The 20102-nt window shown below is 39.9% G+C and overlaps 2 protein-coding genes across 14 annotated transcripts in view; one reads left to right on the top strand and one right to left on the bottom strand.

Moving 5' to 3' along the window:
• adgrb1a (adhesion G protein-coupled receptor B1a) overlaps nt 1-12301 on the bottom strand; it is a 151561-nt gene extending 139260 nt beyond the window's left edge. For 9 of the 13 annotated variants that reach the window (XM_069537275.1, XM_069537274.1, XM_069537281.1 and 6 more), the window contains exon 1: nt 11649-12299. The gene's annotated coding sequence lies outside the window, so the exon portion shown is untranslated. Of the gene's footprint in view, nt 1-11648 lie in introns of all 13 variants that reach the window. The other 4 variants (XM_069537279.1, XM_069537280.1, XM_069537284.1 and 1 more) reach the window with 3 other exon arrangements.
• Nucleotides 8469-9982, top strand: LOC109632029 (dynein regulatory complex subunit 2-like). The gene has a single exon (XM_020091123.2). It carries the CDS (start codon nt 8554-8556, stop codon nt 9904-9906), a length of 1353 nt encoding a protein of 450 aa, XP_019946682.2. The 5' UTR covers nt 8469-8553; the 3' UTR covers nt 9907-9982.
• Nucleotides 12302-20102: the final 7801 nt, after the last annotated feature.

Genomic DNA, 20102 nt, shown 5'->3' with positions numbered 1-20102 from the left:
AACTTTTTATCATAATAATTAATTATTAATTATTATTACTAGTATTAGTAGTAGTAGTAGTATTGGGAGCAGGTTTTACTAAAGGTAAATTTACACAGCAAGTTGAAAAAAAATGTCTAAAGTGTCATTTGGTAAAATATATACGTACATATATCAGAAGCTGTGTTTAGTAAAATTATAGTTTCAGCCAAATGCATCAGCAGAGATATAAAAATATACTGTGCAACATCCCCATGAAGCACAAATGCAGCAGTGAAGCCAGTCCCACATCTGGAGAAGTGTGCCGTTTAGTGGGGAGAATGGTAATAACCCTGATTAGTTCCAGTGATGATGGCTGCTTATGGAGCTTCCAGGGGAGAGTTGAATAGAGATGGAAATCAGGGCTCAGCCACGGATGATTATCTAGCTACTCCAGATCAAAGATTTCCCCTGGTCTCATCACAGAAGATAAAGAAAATATCATTTCAACCTGCACTCTGAAACCACCTGAGTCTGTTTTATTGACGCACTCTGAAATACAGCAGCAGAGTTGTCAGCATTTCAACAAACAGGCATCAAACAGAGGCAGCATGAATCTACAATAAGTGCAAATTGATGCACATATGCTTATTATTGTATATGTGGCTACAAACTCAACCGCAGACATGATATACAAAGCAGACATCTTCTGAAAATGGTCATTAGATGATACAAGGTGCTATAATTATTTAAAGAAATAATAATTAAAGTGCCAGGAGTTTAAAAAAACTGCAAAAACATGCAGCATAATGTGTTAGTAAGAACTCTTTTTCTGCCAAAAGGAGGGTCACGACACCACGGAGAAAGCTGTGGAGGAAGCAGAGGCAACCATCTGTGAATTCTCCAGCAAGGTGTCTACGTACAGTATGTGCGTGGGGGGAAATGCCACGTACATGCCTACGTACGTGTGACTAATTTCTGTGGCATTTTTTCAACTCCCCGCATGTCAGAGGGAAGGAGCTGGTGTGGTTGTGCGAAGGAATTGGGCTTCTTTGGACATTTAAGTCTTTGCTTTTAAAAATATACTCCTATGATGAGAGGAAGTACCTGTAGTTCATTGGCAGCAGAAGTTTCTCAGATGTTCTCATTTGATCAAACCAGACCAGTAGAGAAAATAAATAATAGACATTTTAAAATGGTGCTGCATACATCTGACTTCAAAACTAATTGGGTGTAAAACTTACGCTATAGCCAAGTTTAACAAAGTTTTTTAAAAGAATACAAATGACCAGAGAAAGAACAGGGAGGAATGGCATTTAAATCAAAGGGCTGAAATGTAGGGCTGACATTTAAATAAAGGGCCTGAAATGTAGATTAATTTAGTGCAGTTCCCAGCACATTAAATTTAGTGCAGTGCCAGGTCAAAATGTGCCCGTCATAAAGGGCTGACAGCTTGATCTGCTTTAATCCAGCTTTCAGCTTTGTTCTGAACAAGTTACCGAAACATGCCGAATGTCCACAGGTGCACCACGGAGCACCCCTGGGAAAAAATTATCAGTCTATAAGCCGTACACTCAGATACATGGTCCATGTCGTTAGGTTCGTCAAAAGTGCCCTCGGACCCATGTACAGAAATTAGTTAATTTGCAGATGAAAAGCATAGAAAATAAAGTAAAAATGTTAAAGGGGAGAAATGTTCAATGCAAACGTATGTGGCGCAAACCCTTTAATTAAATCTTGCTGCAAATGACTACATTTGCAAATGTGCACACTGTTAATTGTGTGAGTGCTACACTGCCATCGTAGTGTACTTCAGTCTATTTCTTCACGTCAATTATCGTGTAGAAAAGAGATAATTGCTGCTTTGTCGAGAACCACTCATCCATAACACTTCACAGTCGACACTGCAGTTCCGTGGGTCCTCAGAAGTGCACCCACAAAGTTAGAAGTCATTTGGATGAGCAGTTGTCAAAAAATCTAAACAGAGACAGAGATTCCTCCATTTATAGTTAGATTTGAACTAATTTCAGGTCTTTACAGGTCTGTCATTATTTTCCATCGCTGGCAGGTTGCCATGTCACAAATGCTGAGAGAGTGTAACTCATGACTGGTGCAACAGGAAAGCTGAAGCAGAATCTGATCCCACAGTGTTTTACAATTTGTTTGTGCAAGAAGCCTGTAAATATACAACCCTGTCATCTAGGAATAATCTGCATGTACAACTAAACTGCAAAAGCAGATATGGTATGTTGAAAAATGGATTTACAACTGGATAACATTTTCTATTCTACTTAAAAAGTCATGAAAATGTTGATATGTAACGTATCAGTGAAATGTCTCAAATACGTCTGATATTACTGTAAAATCATGATGACAGATTCATCATTGTGTGGAATAAGCATTGTGGAAGTAAAGCTCCACTTGTGAAAATTTGTCTGTGACAAGCAACGAGTTCAGCAGGCAAATCTGTCACTGAGTTTTTTAAATATGCTTTGATCTCTGCCCTGTCATATTTTGGCTTTACTCTGGATGTTTGACTCCATAAACAGACATCATTCACATGCTTTAATCCATTTGCTGCTGGCTTATGTGATTCTAGGCTTCCAGAGGAGCAGACTGAGGTGTGAAGGTGCTTCATCTGCTTCTCTCACACGCTCACTAACGTGAAGATAAAAATAGCAAACAGAGGAGAGAATCCTGCTAATTGAGGACCTTGATTCACAGTAATGCAGCTCTGGTTCTAACATGTAAATGTGTGGGAACCCTTGTCATAGATAAATAAATAATATATACACTGTGTGTATATATATATATATATATATATATATATATATACAATTATAATTATGTTGTTATTTATCATATAATACAACCTTTTTTAAACTGAGAGCTACTTCATGAGTACTGAGTCATACGAAGGGCTACCGGTTTGATACACTCTTCTGAAATAACAAAATTTTCATCTATGTGAAGACACTGATCGCATTAATGATTTCTCACAATTTATCAACAATGACTTAACAAGGTGGGGAACAGATAACATCAATATTCAACACTTTATTTTTATTAATCTCAGCAATTTTCAGATGATCACTTCTACAACATTTTTCAAGAAAAATGTCCCATTTTCACTACTCACTGACAAACCCTTTTAACAAATCATAGTCAATAGCCAACTTAAATATGTAGTATAAAAAATAAATAATTAAATTTAATTAGAAACCGATTTAAATTTTAGACGCAGCTCACTGGAGGTTGGTTGTGTTATTTTTAGAACAGGCCTGCAGGCTACTCATGTGGTCCTTGGGGGCTACCTGGTGCCTGCGGGCACGGTGTTGGTGACCCCTGATATAATACATATAATGTAATCATATATAATATGATGTACATAAGACATTTTGACAAAAGCTGAACATGCAGTGTCAAATCCATCGCTTCATTTAAAAAAATTAAAAATATTATGGATATACAATTTAAAATAGACAATAATTAATTAAATGCTCAATAATCTAACGTCTGTCTAATTATAGAGACCAAGCAGTGCTTTTGTACAATTTTATAAATATCCAAAATTTAAGAACCTTGTACAGATCCCTGTGGTACACCTTCACCACAATATCCATATAAAGTACAAGTTATGTTCAATGCAAATGTTCAGTGACTTGTCAGTGGAGATCTGCAATTAACATTCACCTGTTCATTAATTGTAACATGATCACCCCTTAACCTAAACTAAGCAGATATTCTGTTAAACATGACAAAAGTTTCCCTGAACTCAACAGCCCAACCAAAACTAAACTTTCCACAACCTTACAAAAACATTGGATTGATGTTTCTGGCAGCAAACAAGTAAAAAGGTCAGTTGTGGTGAACTTGCTGCAACACTAAGATACTAAACTTCCAGCAAACAAAGAGCACCATTATTTTTAATTTGAAGTCATGTTTGTGCTCACTTGATAAATGCAAATCTAAAACATACACCCTTTTAACTCTGTTTTCGGTCTCTTCCAACTCCCGAGATTGGTGGTGGGCAGGTAAAGGGCTTACATACTAAAGTCAGCTGTATGCTACTGCTGGAATGAAGGTTGATGAGAAAAACAAGAGTTATGTTGCACATCAATAAATATTTCAGCTAAAAGATGCTAAAGAAATAATCATCAATTCATCACCATGTGCAGATTTATTATTTCACACAAATATTGATCAGTGCAGTTTAAAGAAGTCATTGTAACTCTGTGACACTTATTTGTAATTAATAAACAAAGTGATCAGGTCAGAATTTACTGAGGTCATTTTTAACCACAGTTAGAATTGATATATTTTGTTGTTTGATTTTATGGATCTTGTGGACTATAATAGTATTTATTCCTGTTCTGTTCAAGAGCTGTTTTACTAGACAATTTTTGGAGAGAGGGGGTAACCTAATGCAACAACTGTCTTAAACAGAATCAAATCATGTAAGACAGGTTCACGCACTATGCAGGGGAGGTGAAGACCATTTGGGAAACAAGACGGCCCAGAAACCCCATATCTCATAAAAAAATACTGTTACTGGGTATAACTGTTGCTGTGGCACTTGTCACATCTGGTCACATTGTGGGAAACATCAATGCACTGTCATGCATTGAGATTCGATGCAGGGTGAAAATTGCCACTTGCAAGGAATTTCAAAAACATTCATTCTAAACAGTTAAAATTATTCATTTTACCTCTATTTATTTCTCTGCTCAGTCATGAATGAAATGACAGCACTCTTGTGAGACCCAGCAGTGTGGAACAAACTGTGTGACCACTTAATCATTCCTGTTGCTAAGCTATAAACGCAGGGCGAGGTGCTACATGGTGCCTTTTGTCTCGAGACAACTGTCGAGAATGCAGCCAAGCATAAACTGAGCTTAACATCAACAAACATATTTATATATTGTTACAATCCAAATCTTGTATAAACTGAATACTCTAGATTAGACATAAAATTGGGTTTGTGTCAAATATCCCATTTGTCTGATCAAGATTAAGCAGTGATCAAGTTCATGTTAAAACGAATTGACTGTTGGTTAATGTACCATGGTTCCCTGTACAAAAACCCTTAATGTATCCACCCAATTTCCTCAACCTCCTCCTTAGTAGGTTTTATGGCTAATATCCATTAAACAGCTGCTACAGACATGACTATATACAACACATGTTGTCATCTTTTTCTAGGGGAGAACAATCTACTTTAAAGTAAAGGTATCAAGAGAAAACATCAGGCACTGTAGTTGGATCATTTTTTGTTGAGGAACTCCTCACCATAGGCACATATCATTTCTGCTTCACCACCTTCAACTGCTAACTCTGTCACCAGACCAGCCCTGATATGAATTATTATTCACATGAATGATTATTCATATCAAGGCTATGATGGTGAAACAGCGATTCAGAACCAAACATAAGGGCTGAGGTGTGAATGCAGCCATTGTGGCTTGTTGTGGTAAAGCTTTGTAGATTTTACATGGTTGTCAGCCTAAGTTCCTGTCCTAACTGGACAAGCCTCATTAAGCACCCTTTCCCCAGCTCCTCATTTAGTCTCTAATTAGGGGAGCCAATGGTTTTGTGGAATCTGGTCAACCTCCAAGTTGCTCCGAGCAAAGATGTTTTTTCCCTAAGGTGCTGCTGAAAAGCCATTAGGAACTTCCCGGACATGATAATGGCATGTTCACCTTTAAAGAGCCTGTGTTTCAAATGTGTGTGTGCATGTCTGTGTGTGTGCCAAGCCTGCCCCTGCTGACTGATTGCTGTGGATTTACTCCAAAGCATGGTGGGTGTCACACACAAAACGTTGCAAGCTCTGTCTGACTATGTCCCACAGTGTCTACAGTACCTCTCTATCTCGCCTTAATCCATCTTCTATCGTACCAATGACTGTGTCCTCATCACCCATCTATTCATCCCCCTTCTTTCAATGACTGCCTCTGTTCCCCCCACCCCCCTCACTGTCTCCTCTTCGTCCCTGTGATGTCACAAATTCAAGATATGAGGTTTTTGATAGCAAACAGCCACGGACACTACGGCCTTGTTTGGACCAGAGTGATCAGAGGATGAGAAGTTGGATGGAAGGGGAGTGAGCCGACGGCGCGGGTATTTTCCAAAGCAGCGGGAGGATGTAAGATGCAGAAACAAAGGAGGACATCTAGGTTAAAAAAAAACATGCATGAATGCCTCTGAAAGGGCCTGTGTTGTGTTGCTGGCTTGTCTCATCCCTGTGACTGCGAGCCAGCCGTGCCTGTCAGGGAACTACAGTTGGGTCTATTTCTGTTATCTGTTCTCTTTCTTGCAGATAAAAAAGCGGGATGCTAATATCAATACCTGGGGGGGAATAGGGCATCTCAGACCCTAAACCTGGCACTGAAGACGATAAGTCATGTACATCTGACTGCCATTACAGTTTCATGGCAGGTTGTACGTGGCAATGTTACAAGATTAGAGTTTCTTCTTTTAGAATTTTACATAAAAAAAGGGTTAGGGCAGCAACACTGTATCTTTTATGTTTTCATGTGGTCATTGTAATGTGCAGGATGTTGATGTGGGACTAATCATGTGCAGAGCCTACTCAGAAATTAGTAACACGGGCTGCATTGACATGGGTCAAAGGTAATCTGGGGGCTGTGTCATACTTAAAAAGGACTCACTGATGAAGATGGAGTTGTGTATTGCTATATTCTATCAATGTGGCAAAAAAGCTTTGAATATAATTTGATGTCTAAATGCCAAATATAACCTGACATCTAAACCATGCAACACTAAAAATTTAAAGTGGCTAACCTTAAAGATGTTGATTAATATTGGTTCCAGTAGGCATGATAAAAAACATATTCCCAGGTTTAATTATTTTATTTTTTTTATTAATTACTGATACTGATTACTGAGACTGTCAGATGTGAAGAGTTTAACCGAATATCACCTTTTGAGATGTAAAGTGTGTGTGATTCCTGTGTGTGTAAGTGTAAGTGTGTTGGAAAGCAACAGGGGGCGTGGTTAGAATCAGATGGGACATCCTGATAATAAAGAAGTACAATAATCCATTCTAGAGGTTCTCAGCATAATTCTGAGACAGGATGTTTCTAATTTTCCTGATATTGCACAGGTGGAAGAAAGCTGTCCTTGAGACTTGTTTTATGTGTGGGTCCAATGACATGTCCTGGTCAATCATAACTCCAAGGATTGTTACAGTAGAGCTGTGGACCAAGCTGATGCCATCCAAGGTAGTCACCTTGTCAGACAATGTTTCTCTGAGGTGTTTAGGGCCAAGAACAAAGGACTCCATTCACTAATATCTGCTTGAGAATTTTCTTAAATTTGTCCTTCAGAAGTTTCTGAACAAAACTCCAAGTCAGATTCATGACAGGTTCATAAACTGGAGAATTGTTATTGAAATGAATTCTTATATTGATGAATGCCATATGTGCTTAAGTTGAAAGTGTGTGTCAGTTTTTCCCAGTAATTATAGGTTAACGTCCTGCCATTGCTCATATGGTATGAGACTCCAGTGCCATGTGCACAACTTACAGTCTATGAAGCATACACAGAAATCCCAGAAATTGAAAAGAACATCAAAGGAGCCAGGAATGATTGAACAAAAAATAAAATAATTAAACCTGGGAATGCTCTTGAGTGTGTAGATTTGGTTCTTACATAATAACAAATCCCAGATAAGAAAATATTGGTGAATGTCAGAAAAAAATGTGTAATTGGGTTTTAAGAAGTTCAAGTAAATGATTCGATTCATCAGGCTTCATAGATTTGTACAGCTGGGTGTCATCTGCATAACAATGGAAGTGTATGTGGTGCTTTCTGACGATGTTACCTTAAAGAAGCATGTAAAAAGAGAAAAGTATAGGTCCAAGTAAAGCAACTTGTGGAACTCCATGACTAACTTTTTTGTGCATGAAGGAGTCATTGTTAACATTAACAAATATATCTTAAAAACCAGCCTAATGCCATTCCTTTAGTCCCTACATGTTGTTTCAGTCTCTGTTACAAAATCTCATGGTCTATGTCACAAAGGAGGCCATGAAAAGGTCATCAGTAATTTTTAACAGTGCTGTTTCTGTGTTTTGATGGATCTGAATCCTGACTAAAAGTCTACCAGTAAACGTATTACTGTCTCCCCAGTATTATTTACACACTTTCCTCCTCATATTACTCCTGTTGAGTGTCTACTGATGTCTTGTTTTGTACTTTTTCTTGATCCATAATAAATAAAACAAATAATTATTACAATTGAAATAGGGCCGGAGCACTGACATTAACACAGATGTACATAATAAGCTATACATTTTATTCAATGTCTTTGGTATGTTTGTATGTACTTTATGTATGTATTTATATTGGGGACATTGTTGGACACTTGTTCATATTGGGGACATTGTTGGACACTTGTTTTGTCCAAAGTCTCTTTTAAAAACAATGTGTCCTTTAATGCAAAGCCACTGTAATTACTTTGATGTCTAGGCAATGATGATGCACTAATGCACATTGATGTTGGTTGCCACCCGGCAATAAGCTTAGTAAAATGATAATAATAAGCTTTGAGGTGTAAGTCAGATACTGAACATCATGCCCAGGCAAGCAAAGAGAGGTGGAAAAGGTGAAGGCGGTGGAGAAGAGACAGAGAAGAAGACCAAGAAGAAAGAGGAGAAACGCACTCTCCTGGAGGACAAGTTACAGACGGAGAAGAAAACCCCATCAGTGAACCCCCTGAAGCTCAACCAGCTTCATAGAGACATCGACATCATCCAGCAGACGTTTGAGAGGGAGCTGGTCGACAGGGACAATGTCATCAAAGGTCTGAGGCATGACCTCAAGGGGACTGAGCATCAGTCGGCCCAAGTTCAGTGGGTTCACCTGCAGAATGTCAAGCGTCTGGGGGATCTGCAGGAAAAACGGCTGATGCTTCTACAGCAGCTGTGGGAGGACAGACTGCAGTGCCAGAGCTCCAGTTTCAAATCTGAGAGGAAGCAGATGCTGGCACACTCTCGGCAGCAGAGAGCTGATCTGGAAGATGCAGAGCTCACCTTGGAGCAGCAATATGAACAAGTGATGAATGAAATCCACAGACTGTACAGCGAAAGCATAGCATCGTACCAGAGCAATCACGAAGACCGGAAGACTGCTCTGGTCCTGGAGGGTGTGATGGTGATGAATACGAAGATTCAACAGGAGCAGGACATTCTGGAGCTCCACCACAAAGAAGAAAAAGAACTTGACAACCTGGTCCTGAAAACCCAGCAATACATTCGGACGACTGACAAATCCATGAGGAGGGTCAAAAAGTTGCAGGACTCCATGGTTCAGCTTAGGATAAAGCTGAAGTCCACTAAGTCCGAAACGGAGTCGATGGAACGAAATCTGCCAGCTGCCAGGAACGAGGCGAAGAAAATTACTCACAAGCTTCGCGATCAGCTGACCGAGAGTCAAATGGTGGCGAGGAAACAGCTCACTGTCCTCACTGTGCAGAGCAGCGACGCCATCAAGAAACTTCAGGCGGTCATTGCCAAGGGTAAGAGGGTTTCACGTGTTGCTGAATTGTGTCGGAAGCATGAGAGCAAGCAGCAGAACGTCTTGTCAGTGTCATCAGATGCAGATGGTCAAAGAGAAGTGATGGAGGAAGAAGAAGCTAAGGAGTCGTGTAAATTTGCAGAGTTGTGGCATGTGATGCGGCACAGCAATGCCACTCTGCTGCACAGAGAGGCTCTGAAGATACGCAATAAGGACCTGAGAAAAGAAAACCAGCAGCTGAGGCTTCTGCTGCATCCGCACATGAGCCCCATGATGGGCAGCGACCACACCCTCAGAGGACTCCATACTCTGCTCACAGTGCCAAAAGCCCCAATCTCAATGGCCCCATCCGACACCCACAGACGCCAGAGTGAGATCGGGGCTGTTCACGTCGTCAAACAGACATTTTAACTGTCAGTAAAGATCTGATATGGTTAAACACCTGTTCAATTAATAACAATAAAAAACAATGAATACAATTTAAAAAGAGATTCACACTGTTTAATGAACACAAACATTAGGTCGCTGCCTTTTTAGCTGCAGTCAAGATGCCAACACTATGAATCCACATCGATCGTTTTTTGCAGAAGCTAATGAAAATTTCACCTGTCTTACCCAAGATATGGGGTTGTGTGTTTGTATAGCGCCCCCACTAGTTTGAGCAGGGAACTTTAAAATCCCTGGTTGGACAAAATTGTTAGACAGTGGATAACCACACCAAAAATAAACATAGAATTTAAAACTTTCCCCTATAAGTCCAACTTTAAACAGCCGGAAATCCACTAAAAAGTGTTTTGAAAGTTAAAAACAAACAGCAGTCTGCCATGTCTGCATCCTTTTCGTCATGGTGTGCGCGCACATGCGGGATGCCACAGATTGGACATTACTGAGTCTCACTGCAGCACAAGGAGAGCTGTGGGAGGCTCCTTGTGCCAGAAGGAGACGGGGAACGACAAACCCATTTTGTGGCGGAGTGTTGGCCATCAGTGAGTGATGCCAGGATGACTGAGAGTGCGCCACAGTAATGGGCTCAGAGCGCTCATCTGCCTTTTCCTCTGCCAAGGAATCAGCGGTCTGCTTTCTCCCTCAAGTGTCGCTGGGCATGATTTCACCAAGACGATACTGGAGCACAATCCTAGTGCCTTTGAAAAGAGCATGCTGGGTTTCTTTTGAGATGAAGTATGGAGCTTTAGAGTTAATGTGTGACATCAAAGAGGGACAGTAAAAGGCGCACAATGATATCCTGTTATCTTTGTCTTTCTTCACAATTTAAAACCGCTATCACACTCTGTTAAATAAATACTAAGAAGTAAATATATGTATATATATATATATATATATATATATATATATATATATATATACTATAGTTCTTAAAAACATCACATACAACAACACGAATGTGTATCTTGGATGCAAAACAAAGTCTTACCAGAAATGTGCATTTAAATGCCAAAGCTAGTGGCGAGTTGCCTGTCAGCCTCTATTTTCTAAAAATGAAATCCCTTATGAAGACTGAAAACAACTTTACATTCAGACAGCTTTAGAGATGCTGTTATGACAGGGATTAAAAAGTCAAATATAAGCTATATAACAAATCTGCTGGGCGTGTTTTTTTCAATTTGTGCCGATTCAAGGAGTTGCAGTCGTTCTCCAAACGTCTCAAATCATGTTCTTTTTCGTATTAAAGCTTTGCGAATGAGCAGAGCGTTAAATTACATGATTACTGGCTGGAGTCGGGCGGCTCTGTACCCCCCAGAGAACCGGCTCTCCCTCCATGCTCAGTGGCTGACTCAGTGGTCCACACGGTGACTGTCCACCAGCGGTGCGCCTCCCGGAGCGCACATCAGCTGGGTGTGAGACACTTGGAAATGATACCCCCCGTTATACCTCTGACTAAAATCCGAGCAATTTATCAGAGGAACGATAAGGGAACGAATAAATCTATATAGTTTACTGACCTGGTGTCACCCCCTTCTTTGCCAATTGTGCCACAAACCACCCAAAAACCGTCACAATCCACAGACCTCTCGCCAAAACAAGACGCAGAGGAAACACAAGAAGAACAGTGTTGATAACATGTGTGAACTTGAGGATGAGTGTGAGGAAAAGCTATATGAGTGAAAATAATTATTTTACAAAAGGAGAATTACCTTGAGTGAGTCCCTTTGATGCATTCTGTGGTCACAACTCGGTGCGTTCACGGCTTATTCACCAATTCCAAAAGCCCGAGAATAAGGACTATAATAAGTCCACGAAGCGTATTATTATAGAGAGAAACTTCGACTGACACTGGGCAAAATAAACGTGTTAAAGAAGAGGTGGAAACTCAGAGAGGAGTTCTGAATGTCCGTTAGTTCCGTTAGTGCTCCCAGTGCGCGAAATAGCTTCAGAAAATCCCGAATGTGTTGTGAGTCTTGTTTTTTGAGGCTACATTGTTCCAAAATTAAACCTTCTCGACTCCCCTTTCATTTGTGAAGTAAAGAAAAAAACAAATAGTTGCTGTGTTTATTATTCCAGAGATGTTGAGGTATGTCTGAAAAAAAAGTTATCCTCCGAATCTAAGGTCCTCCGCGCTCCCGGGTCACTGTCCTGCAGGTGGAGGTTTCAGGGAGAGACGGATCACGGAGGGTTGGCGCTGCGCTCTGGAACAAACGTCTCCAGCTCGCGGCTCCGGTGCGTCCTCCTCTGTCTGTGTGTCCGCGCGCAGCAACAGCCGGATTCCTTATTTGGAAGCCCGGGGCTCGTGCCACTGTCAAGAGAGTCAAATTACGCCAAAATGACTTCCAGCCACGTCCTTCAAAATAAAAAGCCCAATTGGGGGAAGCGTTGCAACATTTACATCAATGATCTTCTTATTTATTTGTTTTTTATTATAGCACCACTGTACAGGGATTGCTTCTAAATAAACACTGCATTCACAGTTAATATAATTAAATAATACAAATGAATGCAGTTTTTTTTAATATTACCTGTGTATCTATACATAGTTTCACACACACATGCACACACATATTAAAACTGAATAACAAAGATTCAAACATTTATTTATATATTTATTTATGATAGAAAATATTAATAGTCATATTGTAGTAGACTTACACATCTGTTAAAAATCTGTGAACATTTTACTGAGGTCGTACTATGAGCGTTCTGTGTGGAAACAAGTTAAAAAATGTCATCTTAATGTAACCCTAACCACCCCCTAACCCCCCATTTGCCTTTTATATTTGTCAATGTAATGACATTCTTTGGCACAGCATTTGTTTCTGTGTTATATAATAATGCTACTTACAAATCATTTATAATGAAAAAAAAAAGAATAAAAGTGAATTCCCCATGGGAATGCTTTTATTTTGAAGGCAAAATCGTCTAATTTCCTTTCAGAGTCCGCCTTTGTGTTCAAAGCTGAGGGGTTTCCTCTCAATAGAAAATTCACCCATCAGCCCCCTCTTCTGGAGTCAAACCTGAGTCAAACAGTGTCAACTGGAGGTTGTGTCGGTTGTGTCTTAGGGAATTCATTTGCCACACTGAGGCAAAGTGTTAGGAATACAGATCTGCAACACAGAACAACTTTTAAAAATGCTTTCAGGAAATGGAGCTAAATCAGTGTCATATCAGTTTTATTGAGAGATCATCTGCCTATTACAAAAAACTAAGCAAAAGAGACATGACACATTATCTTACATATGTTTAGACTAAAGTCCTTAGTTCTGATTGTGTGTGTTTGTGTGTGGGGGGGAGCATACATGCACATGGACTTGTGATGGCACAGTTTAGGGAATCAAAGACGGGGAGTCGAGATCAATTCAGACAGAAATCTCAGTGGTGTCCAGTGTGTGGCAATCACAGGGTTGCAGGTCTGCATTTCTAAAGAGTTTTGCTTTGGCTTGTCATCGCATGGGACACATTGGTGTATTCGACAACATTAAAAATGGCTGCATTCTATTTCGGTTTGCTAATTCCAGGGTGCTGATGCTGTACCACTGTGCCTCGCCATCATAGAGCACTGGTACACATGAAGTGGACTGTTTTTGAAACAAACATATATGGTTTTGTGCAGGTAAATATCTCTAATGGGAAGTCAGGAGAAAACACAAAATACAATTTCAACATTAGATATATCACAAAATTCTACACACTGTACCTTTAGGTAAAATAGATCTTTGATTTTACTTTAAAGTGAGTCTTGAACTTCAAAGGAATATTCCATTCAATTGAATGTGTCTGAAATAGAGGAGCAGATGACATGTGTCCTCTGGTTACAAACATTTTGTGTATACAAATATAATAATTAGGGGTTGTCCATGCTGTAACTATAACTATAGTTACTATGTAAACTATATTACAAAGTAAAGCAGATAGATAAATCAGATTATAAAACAGAGTGGTGACACAGTTTGATGTAAAAAGATGATGAACCCTCTTTATTATACCAATACATTTATTCAAACAAATCACAAACTGGCACTAAGAACATTCTTTAGGCACAACTACAGCATTCATGCACCTTGTTGGATTTAAACACAGTCTACCACTACCAATGATTCACTGTTGTTTCAATGAAGCATTAGCTTGTCCTGCTATGCAGCTGTGACCTGAATGTTGTTGTGTAGCCAGATGTAACAATTCTAGCTCCTGTAAATGTTGTACCGACTCTCAAAACAGCCATTATCAAAATATAAAAGTAGAAGTATGAAGAATGAATTATATTAACAATTGAGTAAAACTTAAAAATCACTCAACATTAATCAAAAAGTTCTAAAAGAGTCGCTTCATTCATTTTTTTAACACTTGGAGGATATTATATATTAAAAGTTAATTTTGCCATACATTAAAAGTCATGTTTCTCTGCTACAACTTTACTGACCTTGGTATGAGTTGAATCTGACTTACGAATCTCCTTCAGTCTTCATTAGGAGATCGAATACAGGTTGATCAAGGAATATTCATTAATTTACAAAATTAAATGAGCTGGTTTACATCTTAGATGAATTGACAGTATCTGAAGGTGTTAGTGTGTTTAACATAGGCACGATCCTCTGGGCCTCACATGCAGATGTTGTTCTAATTGAGTAAACTTAGGTATATCTATACATATGGTATATTATTTCCTGTTTTTGAGTCAGATGGATAGGGTTTACTGCATGTGACCTCTCCTACACGTGTATGCATGTGTACCTATATATAATACACAAATCTCTTTGAACACCAGTACCCCAGTCTCTCACCAGCCCAGTGGTATTTAAACCTGCCCATTTCCCTTCACCCGCATTAAGGTTGTCTTGCAGAGTCCTTTCAAAAAACAAGATAGGATGCTAATGCATGTAAGACGTAACAGGTCATGCTATCTTCAACAGGAGTTGATGAATGCCACTCAGCATAAAGATAGCAATTTAGCATAACTAGAACACCAATAATACCATGTAAGGCTTTTCTACCCCATATGTCAGGAAGCACTCATCCATGAAAATGACGGTTGCCAGCTGACTAGAGGTGACATGAGCCGGGGGTTTAGACATGACATCAATAACATGGAGAAAATTGTGAGTTGTTATTAATATTATTATGTAGAACTGCCTCAAACGAATGAAATACATAATCAACTAGTGATTTTAAATAACATCAGAACAATGTCATATGTATCCTCGTAATTCAAAACATTGGTGAATGCGTCACATTATCTTAAATCAATTGTACACACCACTTTTGATAAGAGTAGTTCTTGCGTGAGGCCCATTATGATCATGTTACCTTGATGATGTTAGCATTTGGCCTCAGTGCATCACCATGCCTGAGTTCCTTCCCACAGAGCCTGTAGCATGGCCCCAATGTCTCCATCTTGTCAATGTAAAGCAGCAAATGGCTGATTTCTCACAGTGAACAGATGCCATCCTCATGGACAAATAGCAGAAATTTTCAGTCTGCATCTGTCTCACGCTCTCTTTCCTCAAACTACTCATGATATATAAAGGACACACACAAACACACACACACACGAGCACACTTTAACTTTGCCACTGGGCATGCCACACAGCTGGGAAACCCTTCAGATGTGAAGATCTCAGAGACTTCTAGAGGTGAGAGCACAAACAAATGTGTCTGCCATTGACTCCACTTCAATCAAAACTTGTAATATACATAAGGACATATACACACACACAGACACACATAAAGCAATTAATCTCAAGAACACTTGGCAAAAGGTGTTGCCAGGGTGTGAATGAGCAAGGTGCTTCACATATTAATATTTTGTGTTGGATAACGGAAGCACTGACATCTCTAAGTCTTTTCTTTGTTTTTGTGATTTCTGATTATGTTTGCTAAACGTATCAATACAAGTATTTTAGAGAATTTTCTCTTTCAGCTGCAGAGTACACCTCTGTATTTCCTGAAACGCCTGCCAGCCTCTAGTCTTTTTGGCTGCAACCATAAAGCAATCAAATTCTTGCCACAATCAAAGTCTCATGCAGCCTCGTCATGAATTGCTTTTACAGGAGGCTGAGGGTGCATTTTCTGAAGCCTTTTGTGTTGGAATTATGTTCAGCTTGAGTCCAGGAGCACACGGAGAGCATGGGGATGAGTGTGAGGGGAAAGCAGCTGTGTTAGCAGCTGAACTAATAAAAGAGCATTTAAAAAGAAACACGCCGTCTCCTAATGCCTCACACTGACACGGAGGAATTAACGATCGCTACGTTTCCAGGAATTCATTAATGCTTGGCATGAATGAATATGGCCATTCAGCATAATTTAAAATAGTACAAAAGCCTGGATTTAAATGTTTCCCATCTTTCTATTTTTGCAGAGAATAGGAAGCTGTAATTTTGGGCACATTGGCTTTAATTGCCAACATGCCTCATGTTGTGACTCGCTTTTATGACCTCATTGTGGGGATGCAGTGATGTTTTTGTGCCACTTTGATTTGTATTGTGATGTCAAATCCCTGTGAACAAGACCAGATTACCACCCAGGCACCACAGGGGTCCTAAAAGCCCTAGATTTGCTACATGACACAAGATTATTGAGCAGTTTGGACTACTAAAGTGCAGTGTCACTTAAGATAAAGCATAAAATATGATGTGCATTTTGGGGGAGGGGATTTTTTACCCTTATATTTGTCTAGCCATGTCTAGGAGGGAATTGTGGCACAACTTCACCTGCTTCCAAGGTTCATATAGAAAGGAGAAAAGATCCTGAAGTGAGAAAAATCCAAAAAACAAAAACACATTTCAAATTGTGGCTTCATCAAGATCATTATAAAGCAAATTACAGTAAATTTAAATAAGATAAGATTATAAATATAATAAGACTTCTTGTATAATTTCAATTGAGACCCTGAAATTAGTGGGTCACCCTTACCCAAACCCAGATGATTCCTTATACTGTAGATCACGGTGGCTCACTGAGCTGTTGGAGATCACAGTCACTAATTCTGTGACCTATGGGACACAAGTGACTTGTCAGATGGTCTTCTCTGCCACCAACTCCATTGCACATTTGGGTTTAGGATCAGTGGTGAGCACATGTTTAAACACCTTTGGTTTCTGTTACTGCAAACAGCATCTCAGACGTGTCATCTAACCAGCCTCTAGAGCCTGCTGACACTCACTCGGAGCACATTTGTTGCCCTTGAAGTGCTTGAATGTGCTTTTATTGCTCTTAGTTAAGCGGTATAACACTAGGTCGAGCACGTAGCTGTCAGGGGCAACATTTAGATAATCAGGGCTAAAGCAGACTTGGAGATCCCATCTGTAAGAACTGTGATTTGTCAGTTTGGAGATTTTTGAGAGAGAATATATCGCAAAGCAAGTTGCAACAAACACGCTGATGAAATTGATATTGGTTTTCTTTTGTGACCAGGTTTTGAAGCACATTTCCTTTGAATGCAGCTACAATCACACCCCAGGCTTTAATGTTAAGTTCTGGCCATTTCCATTACAAAAATGACCACACTGAACTTCTCTTCTCTGTTCGCTAATGTGGACAAGCAGGTTGTGCTGCAGGGCTCTGGGTACTGCAGAGTCCTGTCATCTGCATTGCATGCCATTATCAGACATGACTAATTCAGCACATGGCCAAAAGACTCTAAATGTATAATTAAATATTTAGTACGGCCACAGACTTACCACTTCACACTAGCCATTTCTGTGCAACCTTAATGCAGAAAGGAATTGAAAGCCCCGGCCATCTACCTTACCTGAATACACTGAGGGCTTGCTCCCAGCACTGTGTGCCCCTGGTCGAATCTGACAAGTGTCATCTGGGATTTAATATGCATGTGAAGGGAGAGAAATGCCACCATGTGAGCCATTTCAGCCCATCATCTTCTGTGCACACTTGCAGCCTTACTTCTTTCTGTTGCTGTTTTGACTTAATTGTTTGTTTTGTGTGAACTCTAGCTGCTATCTAATCTCTGGATGCAGCCCCATGTCATTTGGATTTGTACAGCGCATGCTGGATAACAATGTCAGGGACATTAAACCCTAATTTGAGTGTGACCTTTTTAGCTGCTTTTATCTGAACTGCTCTGGGAAAGGCAGCCTCTCTTGCTGTGAGAATATTCTTCATGAGTGTGCTCAGTAGCTATTCATGAAATTAGCTTTTCTCCCTGTCTAATATATGCCAACTTTTCCAAACCTTACATGCCTAATAACCTTTTATATTTAGATGCAGGTACATACCCTGTGTCTTTATCCACACATCACACAGAGCTATTTTCAAAGTGTTGACATTTGTACAAGACTGGTTTTAAATGATACATTGATCCGCTGTGCCTGGATACATTTAGATCTCGTTGAGTATGCTGAGCTTGGATCTGGCCCTGGTCCAGTTCCACTGTGGCTCTGGTGTTAACTGTGAAGCTGGGACCATCCAAGCAAGAGAAATCATTGCCACTAACATCACTTTCCCTGGCCATGTTTCTACTGGGAGAGGAAGAGAGGGGCGCCAGAGATGTGAATATGTGTCAGCTTATAGAGCATGCAGTGAATAATGTAATTGTACCATTGTATGAGTTTGAGGCAAAACTGTCCTGGGCAGGGCTATTCATAGATACAACTCCAAAGATGTATTGGCTGCTGTCTCTTGATTGTGTCATTCCTCCAATGAACAGAAAGTGGAGTAGGTAACGCTACAAGTTAATAACTGAAACAGGAATCAGCACGTTGGCTTCAATTTAAATGAAAGTAGAAGATACTTGCTAGATTGTTTTCTTTCAAAGGATTTTATCCAGGTTTTATAGTGAGGATGAACATGCTCTGTTTCATGATGTGGTTGTTTCATCAGATCTGTCATTGACATATCATTGATCACCAGCTGTATTGGATGTATTGGGTAGACCTGGCAAAACACAATGTGTAGTGAGGGTGAAGTGGGAATGTGTGGTGGAAGGACATCACACATTGCCTATCTATTTGTGTAAGCTAGTGGAAACATGCTCTGAGCCTACCCTGGATAACCTGCCCTGTCTGTTTCAACATAACAAAAAAGCATTGTACTCCCCTGACAAACCCAGTATCCAATTGTTCTAACCATCTCTGAGTGTCGTCCTCCTAACCTCAAGCCCCTTCCCAACAGTGGACTGGACACTGTGGCTATGGTGACATTTTTGGCACAGATAAAACTATTTCATTCAACTCACCTGCCCCATAGGCTACCCAGGTACCTCTCCCATTTAACCCAGATAGCACACAGATGCGGGCTGCTTCAGGCAGTGATGCAACACTTCTGACCTTCTTATGGCCCGGAAGGAATGGATGTGAGCCTAAAGTGACCCCTTGTAAAATAGCAAATGTGGCCCATTCACAGCAAACATGCGGTGCTCTCCGCAAGGTCTAATCTAGACGTTCACCTTAAGTGACCCATGGGGTCTATGGTGACAAATGCAGGCCAGTTTTGGCACCTTGATCTGGCTAAAAGAGGCAGACCGCCCGTGCCTTTATTACAGTTGGTATGTGGGAACAATTTTGCTTTGTGGGAAGGACATTTTTGAAATTTCATGGTTTTATTTTCAATTGCCAGTTACTGATACTAGATATTTCAAAAAGGTACTACATAAATAGTTTATTATAAGCTCTTAGAGTCATTTAATTGTAAATTGTTCAACTAATAAAAAGGTGCATACCCTTGACCATTATTCATATTATTTGATTGGTAAGTTTTTTAAGCTTCTGATCACAAGCTGGGATTTTTCATGCCTCCTGCTCTTTGGTCATCTACTGTTATCCAATCCCTGTCCTCTGTTTTTTAAATCAGCCAGAGGTCTCTGTGATGATTCTCAGCCACTTCTGCTTGCAATAGCCCAAATCACAATGCTCTCTCTGTTAATAATTAATCAGACACATTTAATAGTATATATCAGTCTATCCTTGGTGACATTGCCCCATTCAAAATGAAACGTGTGACACCCTGATTTAATGACTTTACAAGGGATCTAAAGCGGCCATGTAGGACAGCTGAGAGATAATAGAAGAAAGATAAAACGCACAATATTGCTGTTACTGAAAGTACAATTTTGCTCTACCAGCAGGTGGAGAGAGAGACAAGGTATTCAAGTATCGGAAATGTAATTACTTGCAGCCACCATAACCCCAGGGTTTATTCCAAGC

This window comes from Paralichthys olivaceus, chromosome 13 (genome assembly GCF_024713975.1).
Source record: "Paralichthys olivaceus isolate ysfri-2021 chromosome 13, ASM2471397v2, whole genome shotgun sequence".
In the NCBI taxonomy this organism is placed as follows: domain Eukaryota; kingdom Metazoa; phylum Chordata; class Actinopteri; order Pleuronectiformes; family Paralichthyidae; genus Paralichthys; species Paralichthys olivaceus.
This window is presented reverse-complemented; position numbering and strand designations above follow the sequence as displayed.

What these genes read in the sequence shown, in the direction of transcription:
- LOC109632029 (XM_020091123.2), top strand. Translation starts at nt 8,554, where the DNA reads ATGCCCAGGCAAGCAAAGAGAGGTGGAAAAGGTGAAGGCGGTGGAGAA.